The 15230-nt window shown below is 51.6% G+C and overlaps 6 protein-coding genes across 6 annotated transcripts; 2 read left to right on the top strand and 4 right to left on the bottom strand.

Annotated features, from left to right (window-relative positions):
* Positions 1-318: 318 nt before the first annotated feature.
* Positions 319-1878, bottom strand: BO82DRAFT_363238 (VHS and GAT domain-containing protein; the record flags this gene model as incomplete). The annotated part of the gene is made up of 4 exons (XM_025636890.1): positions 319-1032; positions 1097-1608; positions 1642-1767; positions 1842-1878. 4 exons carry the CDS (start codon positions 1876-1878, stop codon positions 319-321), a joined length of 1389 nt encoding a protein of 462 aa, XP_025493872.1.
* Positions 1879-2846: 968 nt separating this feature from the next.
* Positions 2847-4637, bottom strand: rpl17 (60S ribosomal protein uL22; the record flags this gene model as incomplete). Its single annotated transcript, XM_025639793.1, has 5 exons — positions 2847-3347; positions 3415-3602; positions 3794-4007; positions 4341-4422; positions 4618-4637. 5 exons carry the CDS (start codon positions 4635-4637, stop codon positions 3195-3197), a joined length of 657 nt encoding a protein of 218 aa, XP_025493871.1. The 3' UTR covers positions 2847-3194.
* Positions 4633-5815, bottom strand: BO82DRAFT_352728 (SDR family NAD(P)-dependent oxidoreductase). Its single transcript, XM_025634773.1, has 3 exons — positions 5561-5815; positions 5076-5500; positions 4633-5009 (listed from the first exon to the last, which is right to left on the bottom strand). The coding sequence occupies exons 1-3, from the start codon at positions 5617-5619 to the stop codon at positions 4738-4740; spliced, it is 756 nt and encodes a 251-aa protein (XP_025493870.1). The 5' UTR covers positions 5620-5815; the 3' UTR covers positions 4633-4737.
* A 151-nt stretch (positions 5816-5966) lies between these two features.
* Positions 5967-8618, bottom strand: BO82DRAFT_38448 (Zn(II)2Cys6 transcription factor). Its single transcript, XM_025638104.1, has 4 exons — positions 8388-8618; positions 6935-8241; positions 6565-6887; positions 5967-6505 (listed from the first exon to the last, which is right to left on the bottom strand). The coding sequence occupies exons 1-4, from the start codon at positions 8519-8521 to the stop codon at positions 6047-6049; spliced, it is 2223 nt and encodes a 740-aa protein (XP_025493869.1). The 5' UTR covers positions 8522-8618; the 3' UTR covers positions 5967-6046.
* A 2696-nt stretch (positions 8619-11314) lies between these two features.
* On the top strand, positions 11315-12298 carry BO82DRAFT_363236 (uncharacterized protein; the record flags this gene model as incomplete). Its single annotated transcript, XM_025636889.1, has 3 exons — positions 11315-11604; positions 12160-12169; positions 12239-12298. 3 exons carry the CDS (start codon positions 11315-11317, stop codon positions 12296-12298), a joined length of 360 nt encoding a protein of 119 aa, XP_025493868.1.
* A 283-nt stretch (positions 12299-12581) lies between these two features.
* On the top strand, positions 12582-14796 carry BO82DRAFT_38435 (ferric reductase family protein). Its single transcript, XM_025638095.1, has one exon. The coding sequence runs from the start codon at positions 12732-12734 to the stop codon at positions 14577-14579; it is 1848 nt and encodes a 615-aa protein (XP_025493867.1). The 5' UTR covers positions 12582-12731; the 3' UTR covers positions 14580-14796.
* The last annotated feature ends 434 nt before the right edge of the window (positions 14797-15230 follow it).

Below are 15230 nucleotides of genomic sequence, written 5' to 3'. Positions count from 1 at the left end.
GACCGCCGTTAGCCAGGGAAGGTCCATCAAGATTCAAGCATTTCCACCCCTGCCCAGACCGAGGTTTGGGATGCAGCTGGTTCATCTATTCGGGACGAGCATTGCAATATCCGATCCAGGTTCCAGTCCAAGGCGGCTGCTCCAGTCAGGTTCAGGACCAGCGTAATACGACCCACAACACACCAATACCGGTAGTAGAATAATGGAAAAGAAGAGAAGAATAGTAGGCTCAATCTAGCACTGTTCTGCAGAGAGGTATCATGTCGAGGTATCGCTACATCATAAAAAACATATAAGGAAAGAAAGGGAAGGGGAGCGTTAAGAATGCTGGCCGGGCCGCTGTTGTGCTTCCTTCCACCAGTCGCTGCTCGGCCCGTCCAATCTCGGCTCACCATACGTTGAAGGGCCGGCGGTGGTAGTGGTGTGGCGATCTGCGAACGGGTCTTGGTCCTCGCTACCTCCCGACCGCTGGTCATTCCAACCGCCGTTGTTGCTGGACGACCCCGAAGGACCCGGCATCACCGGTTCCGAGGCAGAAGATGGCAAGAAGGTACGCTGCGGCTCTCTGGGTGGCACTGGAGGCGCTGCGTGTGGTTGCACAGCACCAGACGCTGCAGTCTCGTTGTTGGATGATGTTGCCGGAGACTGGCTACCGCTTGGGCCCTGCGATCTACGCGCCCGAAGCAGGGCATGCTGATGATTTGACAGAGCCACAGTGACTTCGTCATTGGTTTGAATCAGTGTCAACAACGTATCCTCATCGGGCGCTGGGTTCGTCGCATGGATATAGTTCTGAATAACGCGAGACGCCGTGCGACATCGGTCGGAAAATTCAGTGATGAGATCATTCTCGAGCAACTCTGCGAGAGGGGTGGATTGGACAAACTGCGTGAGCAATTTCGCTGAAGTCTTTGCTTCGGAAATCCGCTCAGCAAGCTCTTCAGGCTGTGGGAGCGTGTTCTGCTGTCTTGGAGGATCAAAGTGGCTCTGACTCAGAAGAGGCGCCCGCACTTGCGATGAACTCCGGCTGGCCTACCGCCGTTGCTTCCGTCAGCAATCCCTAAAGCCACAAACCGCGATTGGCACATATACTCACACGTAGCCCGTTCGGCCGGCTGCTATTGTTCTTAGCCTTCTCGGCGCTCCACATCTGCAACAGAAGCTTGAGATCTTCATCCCACGATCGCTGCAACTCCAACGCATCCAAGGTCTCTCTCAGGAAGCTGTGAACGCGGTGGTCCCTGCCCTGTTTGTAGAGGTCCTTGATCGTAGCAACAAACTTGGAGTCGATGTTGCGCGAGAATGTATGGCCCGGGTTATCGGCGAGGATGCGGATCAGCATGATGGCATTGTACTGGACATGAGTGGGTTGCTTCGAAGGTTGCGACAGGATCTTGCAAATCAACAAAGCGGCTTCGCGAGCTGCGTTGGGGCTCGATTCGGCGTTTTCGACGATGCCCGGCAGATGGACGTACTCATTCCCCTGGACACATGGTATGAGTGCTTCCGTTGCAGGTGGAGAAATGCGAGCGTTACGATGTCGCGATTGAGAGACGCGGGGAAAGAAAGACGTACAACACTGTTCGCACCTTCTTCGCAGAATGCGGTCTGAAGAACAAGCAAGACAGTTTATTAGCTTACTGTGCTTCTGAAGGGGAGAACCAGGGGAGAACCAGGGGATGGAACCAACCACTTCTCGCAGAATGATCCCCTCAGGCGAGTCTTCGGGATAAGTTGTAGTTGTTGCAAGACTGGGGCGCGTGGGACCTGTCAGACGGCATGGCATCAGTGACCGAGGTTCCAAGTTGGCATGGTCGCGCGACTGGGGAACAACTACGCACTAGTCCGCTTGCTGATAGAGTTAAAGATGCGCTTCATGATCACCGTACAAGCTCAAATGCAACGGGTATGAATGGTATGGTTTAAGGTGAGAAGAAGAAGAAGATGAAGAAGAAGAGGATTATGGATAAGAACAATTACAAGAAGCAAACAAAGAAGAAAGGGGGAGACAAAAAAAATAGTGTCGAGTTGTAGTTTAGGTAGTAGCTTCGTAGTTAGTAGTTGACTAGTAGGCGCCGCAGTAACCGAGTTGGAAAAAGAAAGCAAAGCAAGCAAATTAAGCGGACCGAAACGGCGGCGGGCGGCAGTTCGTAATTAGTTACGGATACTTTCCACCAAAATCTCCGTCAGAAGACTAAACTTTCCCCACTTGAAGAGATATATGTATGGTGATGATCCGATCAAACTGCCAAATCTGCTGCTGCAGTGGCAAAGACGACGCTTTGTCGGCGACACGCAAGCATGGTCTTGCGCGGATTGACCAAGACCTGGGGACCCGATAGAACTACATCCCTTGGAAACCCCCATCAGCAAATAGTGGTGCCTGCTTGCAACCACAGACGGTCTTGCGCATGAGCTTCACCGGCGCAACCAACCGGGCTCGACTACGTATGCAAGCCTGGATATTGTTCTATGCTCTGCTTCCTGTCGTCATGGGGTATGCGAGTCGACCGGTTGTCGGGTGATCGCATTGGGCTGAGGAGGACGACAATCACTGGTCGGGGAGCACAGCCACTCTTGGCCTGTCACGCAGGCATCAAAACGGTCTCCGGCTGCCCGCGAGGGCCTGGGGTTCAAGGATGATGGATCTAGGCATCGCTTGTAGATCGGAGATGCTATGCGCAGTTGGAAGTCTTTTTCGACGTCTTCAGTCGAATTGAACATGATAACAATAATCTACATTACAACTACTTGAAAAGTCAATCTAGGCACATCCGACTTTTACTTCATGAAACAATAAATTCCGTAGCCCATTCATGAAAAGCAGCGCTCAAAGTGTTCTGAATTGTGAGAATGTCCGAACTAACCGTGACGACCCAGGCCACCCACCCAGGCCTGGGGTATCAGAGAATCTGCGACTCCTGTTCTATACCTTCACCGGCCACGGAAAGGCTGTCGAAGCAAAATTCCTAGGGATAGAACCGATGGGGGGGTAGGTGGAGATCAAACTGGCTCAGATGTGCCACGGATAGATGGTCTCGCCCGTTGGTTTCGAATTTTTTCCATTTGTCAAAAAAGTAATAATTTCTTTTGTATTCCTTCCGTGACCAGGTATAGGTTTCCGTACAACAGCGAAACTCCGGCATTCCATTCAGATACTGACCACTTCACTTCCCCCGACACCCACGAACCGCTTATGCCTCAATGAGAGCACGGCGGATCTGAGCGCCACGCTGGCGAGAGCTGAGGCGGACCTCACGCTCGGCAACGGGACCCTTCTGAACGACCTCCTCACCCTCAGTAAGGATAAGCTCGATGTGACAGGGGTTGGTCATGTAAGGGTTGATCTAATCGAGAAAAAGTCAGTCGCGGGTGACTGTGGGAGAAGGGAACGAATGCGTGGGTTCAACATACACGACCGTGAGCACGGTAGGTGCGTCTGCGGCCCTTGGGAGCCTGGTTGACCTGGATGTGCTTGACAACGAGGTTGCCGGTGTCGAGACCCTTGGTGTCGGCGTTGGCCTCAGCGTTCTTCAGGAGATCGAGGAGGAACTCGGCGGACTTGACGGGCCAGCGAGCCTTGCTGACACCCCACTGCTTGCCTAGAGAACGAAGACTGTCAGTTTTCTCCATATTCAGAACTCTTGCATTTCCCAATATTCTCGATTGCCATCCGCGGTGTACACAATTGTCCTTCTCGTCCACGACCTAGCCCTCGATTCGCCTTCCAACTCTTTCAATGTGTCCGCTTCCGGGATTCGTCGCATGTAGGGAAAATAGATTTGGCACTCACCCTGAGCGCAGCGGCCGGTGCTGCCAGCGTACCGGCGCATAGGGACGGCCTCAGCCTTCTCGGTAACGTTGGTGAGGAAGGTAAGGGCACGCTGCAGCTTCATGCCGTTGATGGCCTGAGCGGTCTCACGGGTGTTCTTGAAGCTGACACGGAGGTAAGAGCCGCGAGCGCGGGCGCTCTTAGCGGCCGGGATATCCTGAGCAGCGTAACGGACCTGATGGCGGCGGAAAAAAAAACCCAACATCAGCATGAGCCCTCAACATATCAAAATCCTTCAATTCAACACGCCAATCATTCTTTTTCTCCGGAGCAGGATTCGTGGCGAAAAAGTGTAGGTAAATCATTTGACGGGTCGTGATAATAGCAAGGGTCGTGAAAATTCGATATACGGTAGGCCTTCATTCGGGGGGCCATAGGCACACACAGGTTCGAAGATTTCCGGTACAACGGGGGTTGAACATCATGGAGACCGTAATTCTCGAATTCTCGTGATAAAATCCTCTGCTCCGACTCCAACAATGGCAATAAACTCGAATATAGCACTCACCATCTTGATGTGGTTGCCGAGCGGGTGGTCCTTCGATGTCGGGTGAGAAGTTTTGTCGCTTTTCTGTCGTCGGCCGCTCAAACTTGAGATCGCGAGGCTCGCTCGTTGTGGTGCGCTTTTTCGCGCTTGGCACCCGCCTAGGGTATGTTAGCCCTAGCACTAGTGTGGTTCCGGTAGGTCTGTCGCTCACCGCCCGGCAGTAAGCCGCCGCCTTTGGTCGGAATGGATGGGTCGGGCCCCGAGTGGACAACCACCACTTTTCTAGATCTACTATTACGTCCAGAACGATGAAGACATTCTAACGATAAATTTGGAGATTCTGGTTGCAACCTTGTTACTTCCGGTCGCTATTTGATGCTAATATCCAGACAATGGACCCACCAAGGCCTCACAGTCTCTATTTCAAACCGCCTCCGATCAGCAAGCTTTGGCCCGTCATGTAACCTGTCGTCACGAGCATAGTTACCACATTCGCAACCTCCCCTGGAGTTCCAACCCGCCCGAGGGGAATAGTTGCAGCAATCTCCGGAACCGAGTCAGCGTTAGGGATCATCCCGGTGTCGCCAATGATTGCAGGTGCTACGTCATTCACGCTAATATTGTACTCCGCTAGTCGAGTGGAGAGATTCTTCATCATACCGGTCATGCCAGCCTTCGAGGCGGCATAATCTGTGAAGGATTGAAATCAGCAAAGTGCGTGAGGCCTATCGTAATCGGATGGTTAGTATAACGTACGGCAACCATTGATACCTCCTCCGTAGCCAGCAATGGAGGACATGAACACGATTCGTCCCCATCGCTGATTCTTCATGTGCTCGACCACTCCCTTTGACAAAATGAATGAGGCCCGCAGGTTGACATTCAATGTATAGTCGAAGTCCTCAAGGGAAATATCCCAGATCTGACGGATTCGCTTGCCATGGCCGGCATTTGAGACAAGGATGTCAGGTCGTTGTCCATGTTGCTCGTCAATCTGCACGAACATGGCTTCGATTTGTTCAGCAGATGCAACATCGACCTGGTGAATGGTAATCCGGAGTGTAGGGTATTTTGATGACAGCTCGTCTTTGAGAGATGCGATTGAAGCTGAGTTTGATGAGTACGTCAACGCCAAATGGACCTCGCGCTCAGCCAGCTGTCGTGCGCAAGCTGCACCAATTCTGTACAGTATCGTGGTCAGCACGCCTATCGGAACTGTTGGCTGACTCTGCGAAGCCTACCCTCCAGAGGCGCCGGTTATCAGTGCCAGTCGGCCGCGGATTTCGTTCAGCTGAGACATGGTTCTAGCAGACAGTAATAGCCTGGGTGTTTTGATGTTGATCGGAACAATTGTGGACAAAATTGCAGAGTAAGAAGTCGGAACCACAAGGTGGGTAATTACGTGAAGGAAAGCAGACGAGTTATGGAGGCACGTAGCCATGTGTTCTTCAGGTCGGCGTGAACTCCGACTAAACACTTTCCCTCCACGACCCCGCACTAAACAGTGGGGGTGAAGGGAACGGACGGGCGCGCGGCGGCGGTGGTTACGCCCGCCCCTGCAAATCATAAGGCATCTCTTTGATCGGGTACGGCCCGTACACGCCAAATACGGAAATATACCCCGGTTCACGGTCTCCAGCAATGGATTATGATTGTGCCAATAATACCGTATTCGAGTCGCATCCTTGTGCCTGGTTATTACACTGCCACCCAGCCAACCTCAGCCTTTAGAAGAGAAGGTTGCTGCTCATGTCTCCCGACCATGTTGGTACCTGCCAGGTCTGAGACCGATCCTGACCATGAATGAATAGATCTGGATTCTGGAATGTGTCCAGTGCAAGCGTGTTCGTTCCTGACATCTGATCGCCAGAGACGTAATCACCAACAGCTTCGAGATCCAGCCACGAGAAGTCGTTTGCAGGGCTAAAGTGCACATGGGGATCGGATGTATGGTGTGAGAGTGCGCTGCTATCGTTTGGCATAATGACCTCGCTTCCTTGGTGCGTCCCTGCTGGCGAAGTGGCTGGCATCGGTTTTTGTTGCCACAAGAGCTCCAGAAGCCGTGAATACCGTGACCCAATATCATCGGGGCCGGCGCTGGCTCGCCTCAACACTTGTGTAGTCCGAGTGACAAGATCTCGCACCTTCATCTCCTCGGAGAACATCATAACACCGAAGGAGCGGGCCTAGCCGCATGCAGTCAGTATTTTGTTGAGGCAGGAGAGGGAGATTGGAGTTCTTCTACCTTGTACAAGAATACTGCAGAATAAATCCCATATAAATAGAACCGGAGCGGCATAAAATGGAGATGTTTCTCGGGGTCAACCACATCGACAAGTATGGTCAGGTAAGCTTTGGCAGCATCGATCGACTCGTAAATAAATCGAGCATCTTGCATCGAAGCCACATTGTTGAAAGTTGTCCGCAAGTACTCTCTTTGAGACTGGTCGTCGGTTTTTGTTTTGGAGACCAAGGACTGGGAAATAGCTGCTTGGAAGGCAAAAGCGTTGGTGTAGAGTCTTAGATATTCGTAAGAAAGTTGTAAGGTGACCTTCATTGGCGTAGAGCCTGCTGGTTATTAGTGAGAAGGCATGACTGCAGAGAGTTTGACTCACATGGTAAAGAGCCCCATAGAGATTTCCATCGCAGGATTGCCAGTCGGAAGTCGTCAACGTACTTCACATAGTCACCCATAAGCATCATTTGATTGCTCGTTCGCATCCCAGAATATAGCACATCGTGTACATTGTTATACAATTGAGTAAGATCTAGCGTGGCCTGGAAGATCCTCGCATAGTCCTCATCGCCATCATTCACTGGTTGAAGCGATGGGAAGTCCTGGCTAACGAGACCAGTCATTGGTCCCGGGCCTCGGGACCAGAAAGCTCGCCCGATGCGCACAGATATCAATCGATCGGACACATAGCAACTGGTCCATGCTAGTCGTTTCCGAGCCTCCGTCTCTGTGTCTCCGGACGAATCGCCTCGAAATGACGATCTGTCCAGTCCAAGAAAATACCCAGAGCGCAGAGCGAGGCCAACATGCATCCAGGCAGCGCGATCCTCCTCTCCGCGACCAACCTTCTCTATTCGAGGTCGAAGGCCTTGGGGCTCCCATTCCGCTAGGAGAAGTAGAGCCTCTACAGCCTCCACGTCGCAGTCGGCGCCGGCGGCAATTCCGGATATCAATTCGTGCATGTATTTGGAACAGTATTCGTGGATCTCTGGTCGCTCCACAAGGTCTTTAGAGGCAATGGTTAAAACGGCAGTGAGAAGATGCTTCTCATTGTTGGCGAACGTATCAAGTGCGCTACGCTCAAAGTACTTCCGTGGCACCAATGGGAGGTACGGGTGAAAGCGCTCAGCATATCGAACCACTAGTTGCCAAACGGTTCCCGTATCCAGAGACCGAGTTTGTACTAGGCGATATGCTTTAACGCCACTGTTGGACGGAAAGTCACCCATGGAGCCATTTCCCAGCGCGCTGAGTCCAGTAAAGCCATTCGAGCTTACACGAAGAGATTCGGCTCCAAATTCCGGGCTGGGACCATCCGTTCCTCTTTTCGCGATGCCAGTCAGACACTGCCATGCGTCAGAGGGGTTCCGGGGCACGGAGCCTATGGAAGCCGTGTCTTCATCATCCACGGACAACGAAGGTGCGGTGGGGGGATCAGGGGGGACAAATTGAACAGGGCCGGGGTAGGAGCCCGAAGCCGTTGCCTGACGGTTCTCCGAATTTGAGGGACTTGCCGGTTCTATGATGGAGTCCCTTCGGCCTGGTGTTATGCTGTCTGGGGTGAAATTCTGCATTTTGTTTTTGCGAATGCGCCGTCCTCCGCGGTTAGAGCTACCTAGGACACATTCACGATTATCTCGGATGCAGCGCTGGCATGGTGGCACTCCAGGACTACCACTGCTGTCTCTGTATGCGCAATTTAGTCAGTTATTCATGTAGGAGAGAGCCAGCATCTGTGAAGACCATGAAATGAGAAGAGATGGATGTATGCAAAAGAATCATCGATGGCTGGCAGCAGCTTGGAGCACCATATTCGTCGACGGTTGACTTACAGATCACATTTCGATTTACGCTGTCTGCAATGCAAGCAAGCTCTTGAGACGCGTTTCATGAGATGGTCTGAACGAGCCTTGGCTCTTGACCCTGGAGTTCCCGCGACCGGGGAAGATCGTTCGTCTTGCTCCATGGCGACTATTCTCTAGAGTGCGAATGTCGCTTCGTAGGTTCACTTCACCCGATTGAGATTCTAAAGCCACATTTTCATCCTAGTAAAATCTCACAAACTTGCTTATTAAAGCCACGGTCACGATTTGACTCCGAGATACCATGCACGTGATGTGTCAAGGTCTGAGAGATAACCGGCTGAAGAAAGGCGAAAGAGATGATCAGGCTTGCTGATTGCAGAAAAGAGAGGAAGAGTAGAAGTTATCGGTGTCAGACAGAGGGCGAGGAAGGTTTGGTGGGCGTTCAGCGGCTTCGGCGTGCTACCAGCATATTATCTGTCGTTCGTTGGAGATCGGATTCCAGCTTCACTCAGGCGCTCGTGCTTTCCCCACACTAGAAGGAGGTAGGTAAAAATAAGTTTTGTCTACCACCAGCTGAGCCAAGTCGCATGCACCTAGCTCAAAATGCAGTCATCAATTTATACTCCGCATGAAATTGCTGGGCTAATCACATATGCTGGATTGCAACCGACTCGTGTATGATTTCAGTGATAAACAGGAGGCGGCAGAGAGAAAAGAAACTTGGATAGAGAAGACGGCAACAGCGGTCTTACCCGATCCGTACACAGCACGGTATTCTATCCGACCAGTAACTTGAACAGCAACAAAACTCAAAATGTTCAGACGTTGTTTGATATGATAAATAACTTTATTGCAAGTATCTAATCCATGTAATCTTGACAGTCGCTTGGATTGCTAGGAGCTAACATTGACAAGCTGGCATTTGGCGCTGCACAGCGAGTACCAGTGTGCGGTCCCCGGCGAATATATACTTGCGACCACTAACAGTGGTGACCTTTGAGTGTGTAGTAAGAGTCTGACCCCCCTCCCCCCCAAAAACTCTGGAACACACTCACAGCATACCCCAGTCCATATCCCATAGAGCAGCAATAATTAGCTTCGAGACCAGCACCATTTATGGATAATTGCCCCGGTTCAGGCCGGGGATAGATGCCCTTGTTGATGATAATTGCGGGTATCCAACATGTATTGACATCAATACACGAAACGGTCGGACACCCCCCGAAGGAAGGTTCAATAGCCGTATGCGGGGGGATCGGGCTTTGAACCTACCTGATTTGATTGCTGCCCCCGCATGGGAAGACATACAAGAATGATGGGGTTTCTTGAAGGCTACCTTAAGAGTTCAAACATTATTGTTGCAAATATCGGCTGTTTATCAGTATTTTTGACACCAGGGCAGACTTCTGATAATGGACTACTCTACCGCCACTATGCTACACTGTCTCCATGCTATTGCCAAGGGACCGCGAGCTGTTGCCTTTGAAGGCAGCATGCAAAGACCTCACTGCAGGGGAGATCGCTCCTCTGCACAGCACCTCACCGAACAACCAAGCATGCCTGAATGACTAGGCCAGCCAGTCAATTGAGCTGCAAACAACCATGCAACAAAGAGCTGCGAGACATTTTTGCAAGCAAGCGAAGCGAGATGTCAGCGAAACATGCGAATTCCCTACCAGATACAACGGGTCATATCTATCGATAAATCCGACGTTTGAATCCGAGCTGGCCTACAGTGAGCTCAACCAAGATAGTCTGCTTGCCTCTGCCTGCCATTCCTAGGGCTTCTGAGGCCAAGCTAGGACGTGATGTTTCAGATAAAATCTGGCAGTGGGCAGATACGCCGAGTTGAGAAGACTCTGGTGAGAGCCTATCGGTATGTGGTAGTTCACATGTGTAGGCGTCTTTCAGTCAAGCTACTTTATCTCATGCGGTACTACAAAGGGAGTTAATCTTGCCTTGACAGCAATAGTCAAAGGATGCTAACATGTCAGGTCATATCTACCTTAGCTCGTCATACCACACTTGACAGCCGCGCATGAATACCAAGTGCGTCTCAGATCCGTGCGTTAGTCTTCCATTTTAGGGGCTGGAAGCATGGCATAAAAAGCTAATGAGCTACTGCCTGTCATTGAAGTGTCGAACTCCCATGTGGCTTCAGGCTAGAGCCGAAAGAACTGGTGATTTCGACTGGCACTTCAGTGGGACACGAACCTGAGCCAACGGTAAACGCATATCCACTTTTCTTTTGGTTCCGATGGGGTTATTTTTATGTCATGTGTTTGTCTCTTGATCTTTTTTTGTTTCTCTAAATTTTTCTTAGCAGGGTTCCAAGAAGTATCAAGTCAAGGAAGAAGAGCCGAATGTAGGAAGAGTATTCCGAGATAGCCAGGAAACCGAAGTCTCCGAGCAAATGAGAGAATCGGATTGGAAGCAGAATAATGAAAATAGATTAAACAGGGCGGGCCTAGTCTCGGACCCGTGACCGCCATGTGTCTCCGACTCTCCGCCCAATTTCCCTGAATCCCGTAGTCTAGTTCTACTCTACTATCTCCTCCACTGCCAATTCTCCTTCCCTCCTCCCCTCCTCAACAGTCCACTTACTTTCCATTTAGCAATCATCATTCTCTCAAAAGAAACATCACCACCACCAGTGTGAACACCAAGCTTTGTTTCACCCTAAGAGCTTCGCTAACACACCAAACTTAGTCAGTGGCTGAATTCACCTGCCAGTGGGAAGCTCGGTGGGCCACCAAACATGGTTCTGGCCAATATGGAGCAAGCGTTTCAGCTGGAACTGCAGCACTTGAAACATGCAAAGACGTCGCGATAAACCAATACGATTCTCTCAGTCATGAATATTCAACCTCAACCCTTCAAGGTGCACGTCTTTGGACCTGTGAGAACGGTTGAAATGCAGTTCCGATCAGGGGCTGGCTGTTCAGTGGCCAGCGATGCGCCTCGGTCGGACCACCCCTGCTGCAAGCCTGCAGCTTGCCCCGTCTCCGCGGCTGCTGCTTGGAGCCAAGAGCGCTAAACACCCGGCCAAGCCTGGAGACCTGTCCATCTCTATCAGAAACAACGATGCCACCGTCGGGCCCTCAATGCGCTCCAGAGCTCTTTCTACCGGTTCGAGGCCGAGCGCAGACGTCTGTCTTGGCGCCCAAGATGAACCCCTCTCAGGAGGACCACGCCACTGTTACCTGCTAATGGGTCTGTGGCCCTGGTTATTGGTCTTCTTTCGGTATGTACGGAGTAGCTTGATGGCAGACCCGGTCCGCTGCCTGATGTGATACTTTTCTTTCGCTTTAAAGGGTATCTATCTGCGCCGTGGATCTCCCAATGTAGAAGTGATTTTTTTTCTTCTCCATCTCTTCTTACCTTTCGTGTGTTCTTCGAACCCTCTTCTTCACTCTTTTCCATTCTTCCTACCCCCATTCTTACCTTCTTCAATCGCTTTCCCTCTAGCCAGCTGGCTGGTCGTTCTTCTTTCACTGAGCGGCTCATCCATTCATTCATTGTTCATTGTTTCAAACAATCGACTATTGTGCCTGGAGTTTGAAACGGACAAGCTTTCCCTGCCTTCTTGGGTTGTGCCGATCATTGCCTGCAGTCAGACGTCATTTATCATGAAATAGGCGGAATTGGTCCTTTTCACAACAATAGACACTCTCGTTGCTTTGTGTTACTTTCTCTTTTGCTGGCAGCTTTCGCTTCTTCTTCTAGCCGCTGCACTATTCGCGACGCTGCGCGTCTTTGATCCCCTTGCTGGAATATTTCCCTTATATTATGCACGTAGGCAATCTAAGGTGAGTATATCTGAAGGCTGGCTCGCCCCTCATGACGCTGGTCATAACTCTAAGACTAAATCTTGGTAGACCCCAAACGTCAACTTCGCCATCCTGTCTGGTGTCTTCAACATTCTTCGGCTCCGCTAAAGGACATCACCCGTGACAACATCTTGGTCATTTGCTCACCCCTTGAGGCAAACGTCATCATCAGTATCGCCCGATAAAACGACCTGCCAGACGGTTCCAGCTCAAGTACAGTCCGTGGAGATTCAAACAGCATCTTCGACTGTCAAACCAGCCTTGCAGCCATCCGCTACTTTTGATACTGTCGCTATCGCTGGGGTTCTGTTTACTGGAGGATCCCCTGGAACTCCCTTGCTCTTCCCCACATTCTTTCCGTTCCCCTGCCATTAGGCTCTCTGCGCCTACGCAGTCATTGGCCTGTTTTAGGCGGTTCGAGCGCTATTATTAGGAAGCTCGCTGGAGTCACCACCCCACACGACCTCGTTGCCTCCTTTCCATCGTCTCCTGTCGCCGTACTCATCCTCCACAGCGTGCTGCGCAGGCTATCGCAACTCCAATGGATAGTGTACGGCAGCACATAGCCTCTCGGGGCTATGGCGTCAATGCCACTTACATCTACGAGTATTCAAGAGGCTTGAACGGAGTTGACGTGCCTCGAGATCATCTGTTTACCCAGATCATCTACGCGTCTTTGACAATCCTTGCGTTCGTCGTGTTCTGCGGACGAATTGCACAGATTAGCCATGCCTACCTTCGCCATATCACCTCTCTGACGGCAAGCAAACGAGAACAAACTTTCTGGAGTGTCGAGGTATCACCTGCCTGGACAAATTTCAAGAAGCATATGCTGTATGCACCCCTGGGAAGGAAGAGACACAACCGGGAACTTCAGCTTTCGTCGGCCATCGGCGTGGGCACAGTGCCTTCCAGATTCCAGACCATCTTCGTTGGTCTATACCTCGCTAGTCAGATCGCCTATTGTGTTATTCTCGACTACAGGGTGAACGTCAAGGCGGCCCTTGTCGCTGAGCTCCGCGGTCGTTCCGGGACGCTGGCCGTTCTCAACATGGTCCCTCTATTCCTCCTGGCTGCCCGCAACAACCCACTCATTCCCCTGTTACACATCAGCTTTGATACCTACAACCTGCTTCACCGGTGGCTCGGCCGGATTGTTGTCATTGAGAGCGTTGTGCACACGGCTGCATGGGCGGTCAATGCATGTGACGAAGTTAGTTTCGCTGACATGCTTGCTCGCCTCCGTGACACTCCGTTCTTCACCTGGGGACTAGTCGGGACCGTCGCAATGGTGGTTCTCGGACTCCACTCCCCATCCCCAATTCGGCATGCCTTCTACGAGACCTTCTTGCATATCCACCAGCTTTGTGCTCTGTTTGCATACATTGGTGTCATCATGCACCTGGATCTTGACAATCTACCGCAGAAGCCTTGGCTCATTGCGGTTGGCTTGATGTGGCTGCTGGAGCGGCTGGCTCGCCTCGGCCGGATAGCATACCTGAACATCTCTCCCAGCAAAGGTTCTACAACCCTGACGGTCGAAGCCCTCCCCGGCGAAGCCTGCAGAGTGACCTTCCAACTTCCCAAGCGTGTTCACGTCGGTGCAGGTAGCCATGTGTATGCCTACATTCCCAGCGTTGCTCTCTGGATGTCGCATCCTTTCTCTGTAGCCTGGGTTGAGCCCAGCGAGTCTGTGACAGCCCCAGCAGTCACCGGGACATCTTCCGACCTCGAGAAGCAGCCCATCTCTGATCTGGACAAGTACATGAAGGCCCATCAGCAACCGACATCGGTGTCTCTCATCATGGGTGCTCGCCAAGGCATGACCCGCAAACTGTACAACAAAGCTCTCGCAGCACCCGGTCAAACGCTCCATCTGTCGGGCTTCATCGAAGGGCCGTATGCCTCTCATGCCGTCAACCTGGCCAGCTACGGCACTGCGGTCCTCTTCTCGGCCGGCGCCGGTATCACCCATCACATGCTCTCCGTGCGTGATCTCATCATCCGCTCCACCGAAGGCCGTGCCGCGACTCAAAAGATCTACCTTATCTGGTCCGTTCGCAGCACAGAGCATCTCGCCTGGGTGCGAGAATGGATGGACCAGATCCTTCGGTTGCCGGGCCGCCGGGAGATCCTGACGATCAAGCTCTTCGTCTCGAAGCCCAAGTCCTCTCGGGAGATCGTCTCGCCCAGTGCCACCGTGCAGATGTTCCCTGGGCGGTGCAAGGCGGACGTCGTCCTTGACGAAGTCATTCCCGAGCGCGTCGGCGCCACCGTCGTATCCGTGTGTGGCCCTGGTGCCTTCGCCGATGAAGTGCGTGCCGCTGCCCGATCTCGTATCGGAAAGGGTGCTGTGGTCGATTTCGTCGAGGAAGCCTTCACGTGGTAGACAAGCACCGCTCTCCCCCCCCTCCCCCCTAAAAATTATATCAACTTCCTTTCTTGTTGTGAATGCTATTGTGATTAGAGCCCTAGCCATTTTTGTCTTTATCTTCTCAGCTTCTTGTCTCTCTACATTCTTTGTCCCCTTTTCATGGCTCGTATCACCCGCCCTTAATATTCTTGTCAAAACTTCTTCCATCACTTCTTCTTTTCTTTTTATTCTTTCCCTCATTCTCTTATCCCTCTATTTCTTCTTTGCGATATATATACAAGTCATTGTTCATTACAAGCATGATCATCATCGTGCCGCCATTTACTGTCGTCAGCAGCAGCCGCAGAAACGATCACCAAGCGCAAGCCTTACTCCTTGATTGCATTTAAATTCTGTTTGTCAAACAGCCTCCTTGATTCCGCGATTAATCCCTGTACTGCACCCTGAGATGCATAACGAACGAACACCACCACGCCCAGCCGCCAGAGTGCTATTCAAAGCTCGACCTCCAATCCATCTACTTCTCTTATCTCTACGGACAGCTAGCTCTCAGACCCTAAACCAAACTAAATCTAAATCTAAATCTAAATTTAAGCACCCGACTTCTCCAAAAGATATCCATTACCTAAACATCCCTCTAATTAAAAACTAAACGTCCAGTGGAAC

The sequence above is a fragment of the Aspergillus uvarum genome (assembly GCF_003184745.1).
Source record: "Aspergillus uvarum CBS 121591 unplaced genomic scaffold BO82scaffold_15, whole genome shotgun sequence".
In the NCBI taxonomy this organism is placed as follows: Eukaryota; Fungi; Ascomycota; class Eurotiomycetes; order Eurotiales; family Aspergillaceae; genus Aspergillus; species Aspergillus uvarum.
The sequence above is the reverse complement of the archived record's forward strand: the minus strand, read 5'-3'. Positions and strand labels throughout refer to the sequence as shown.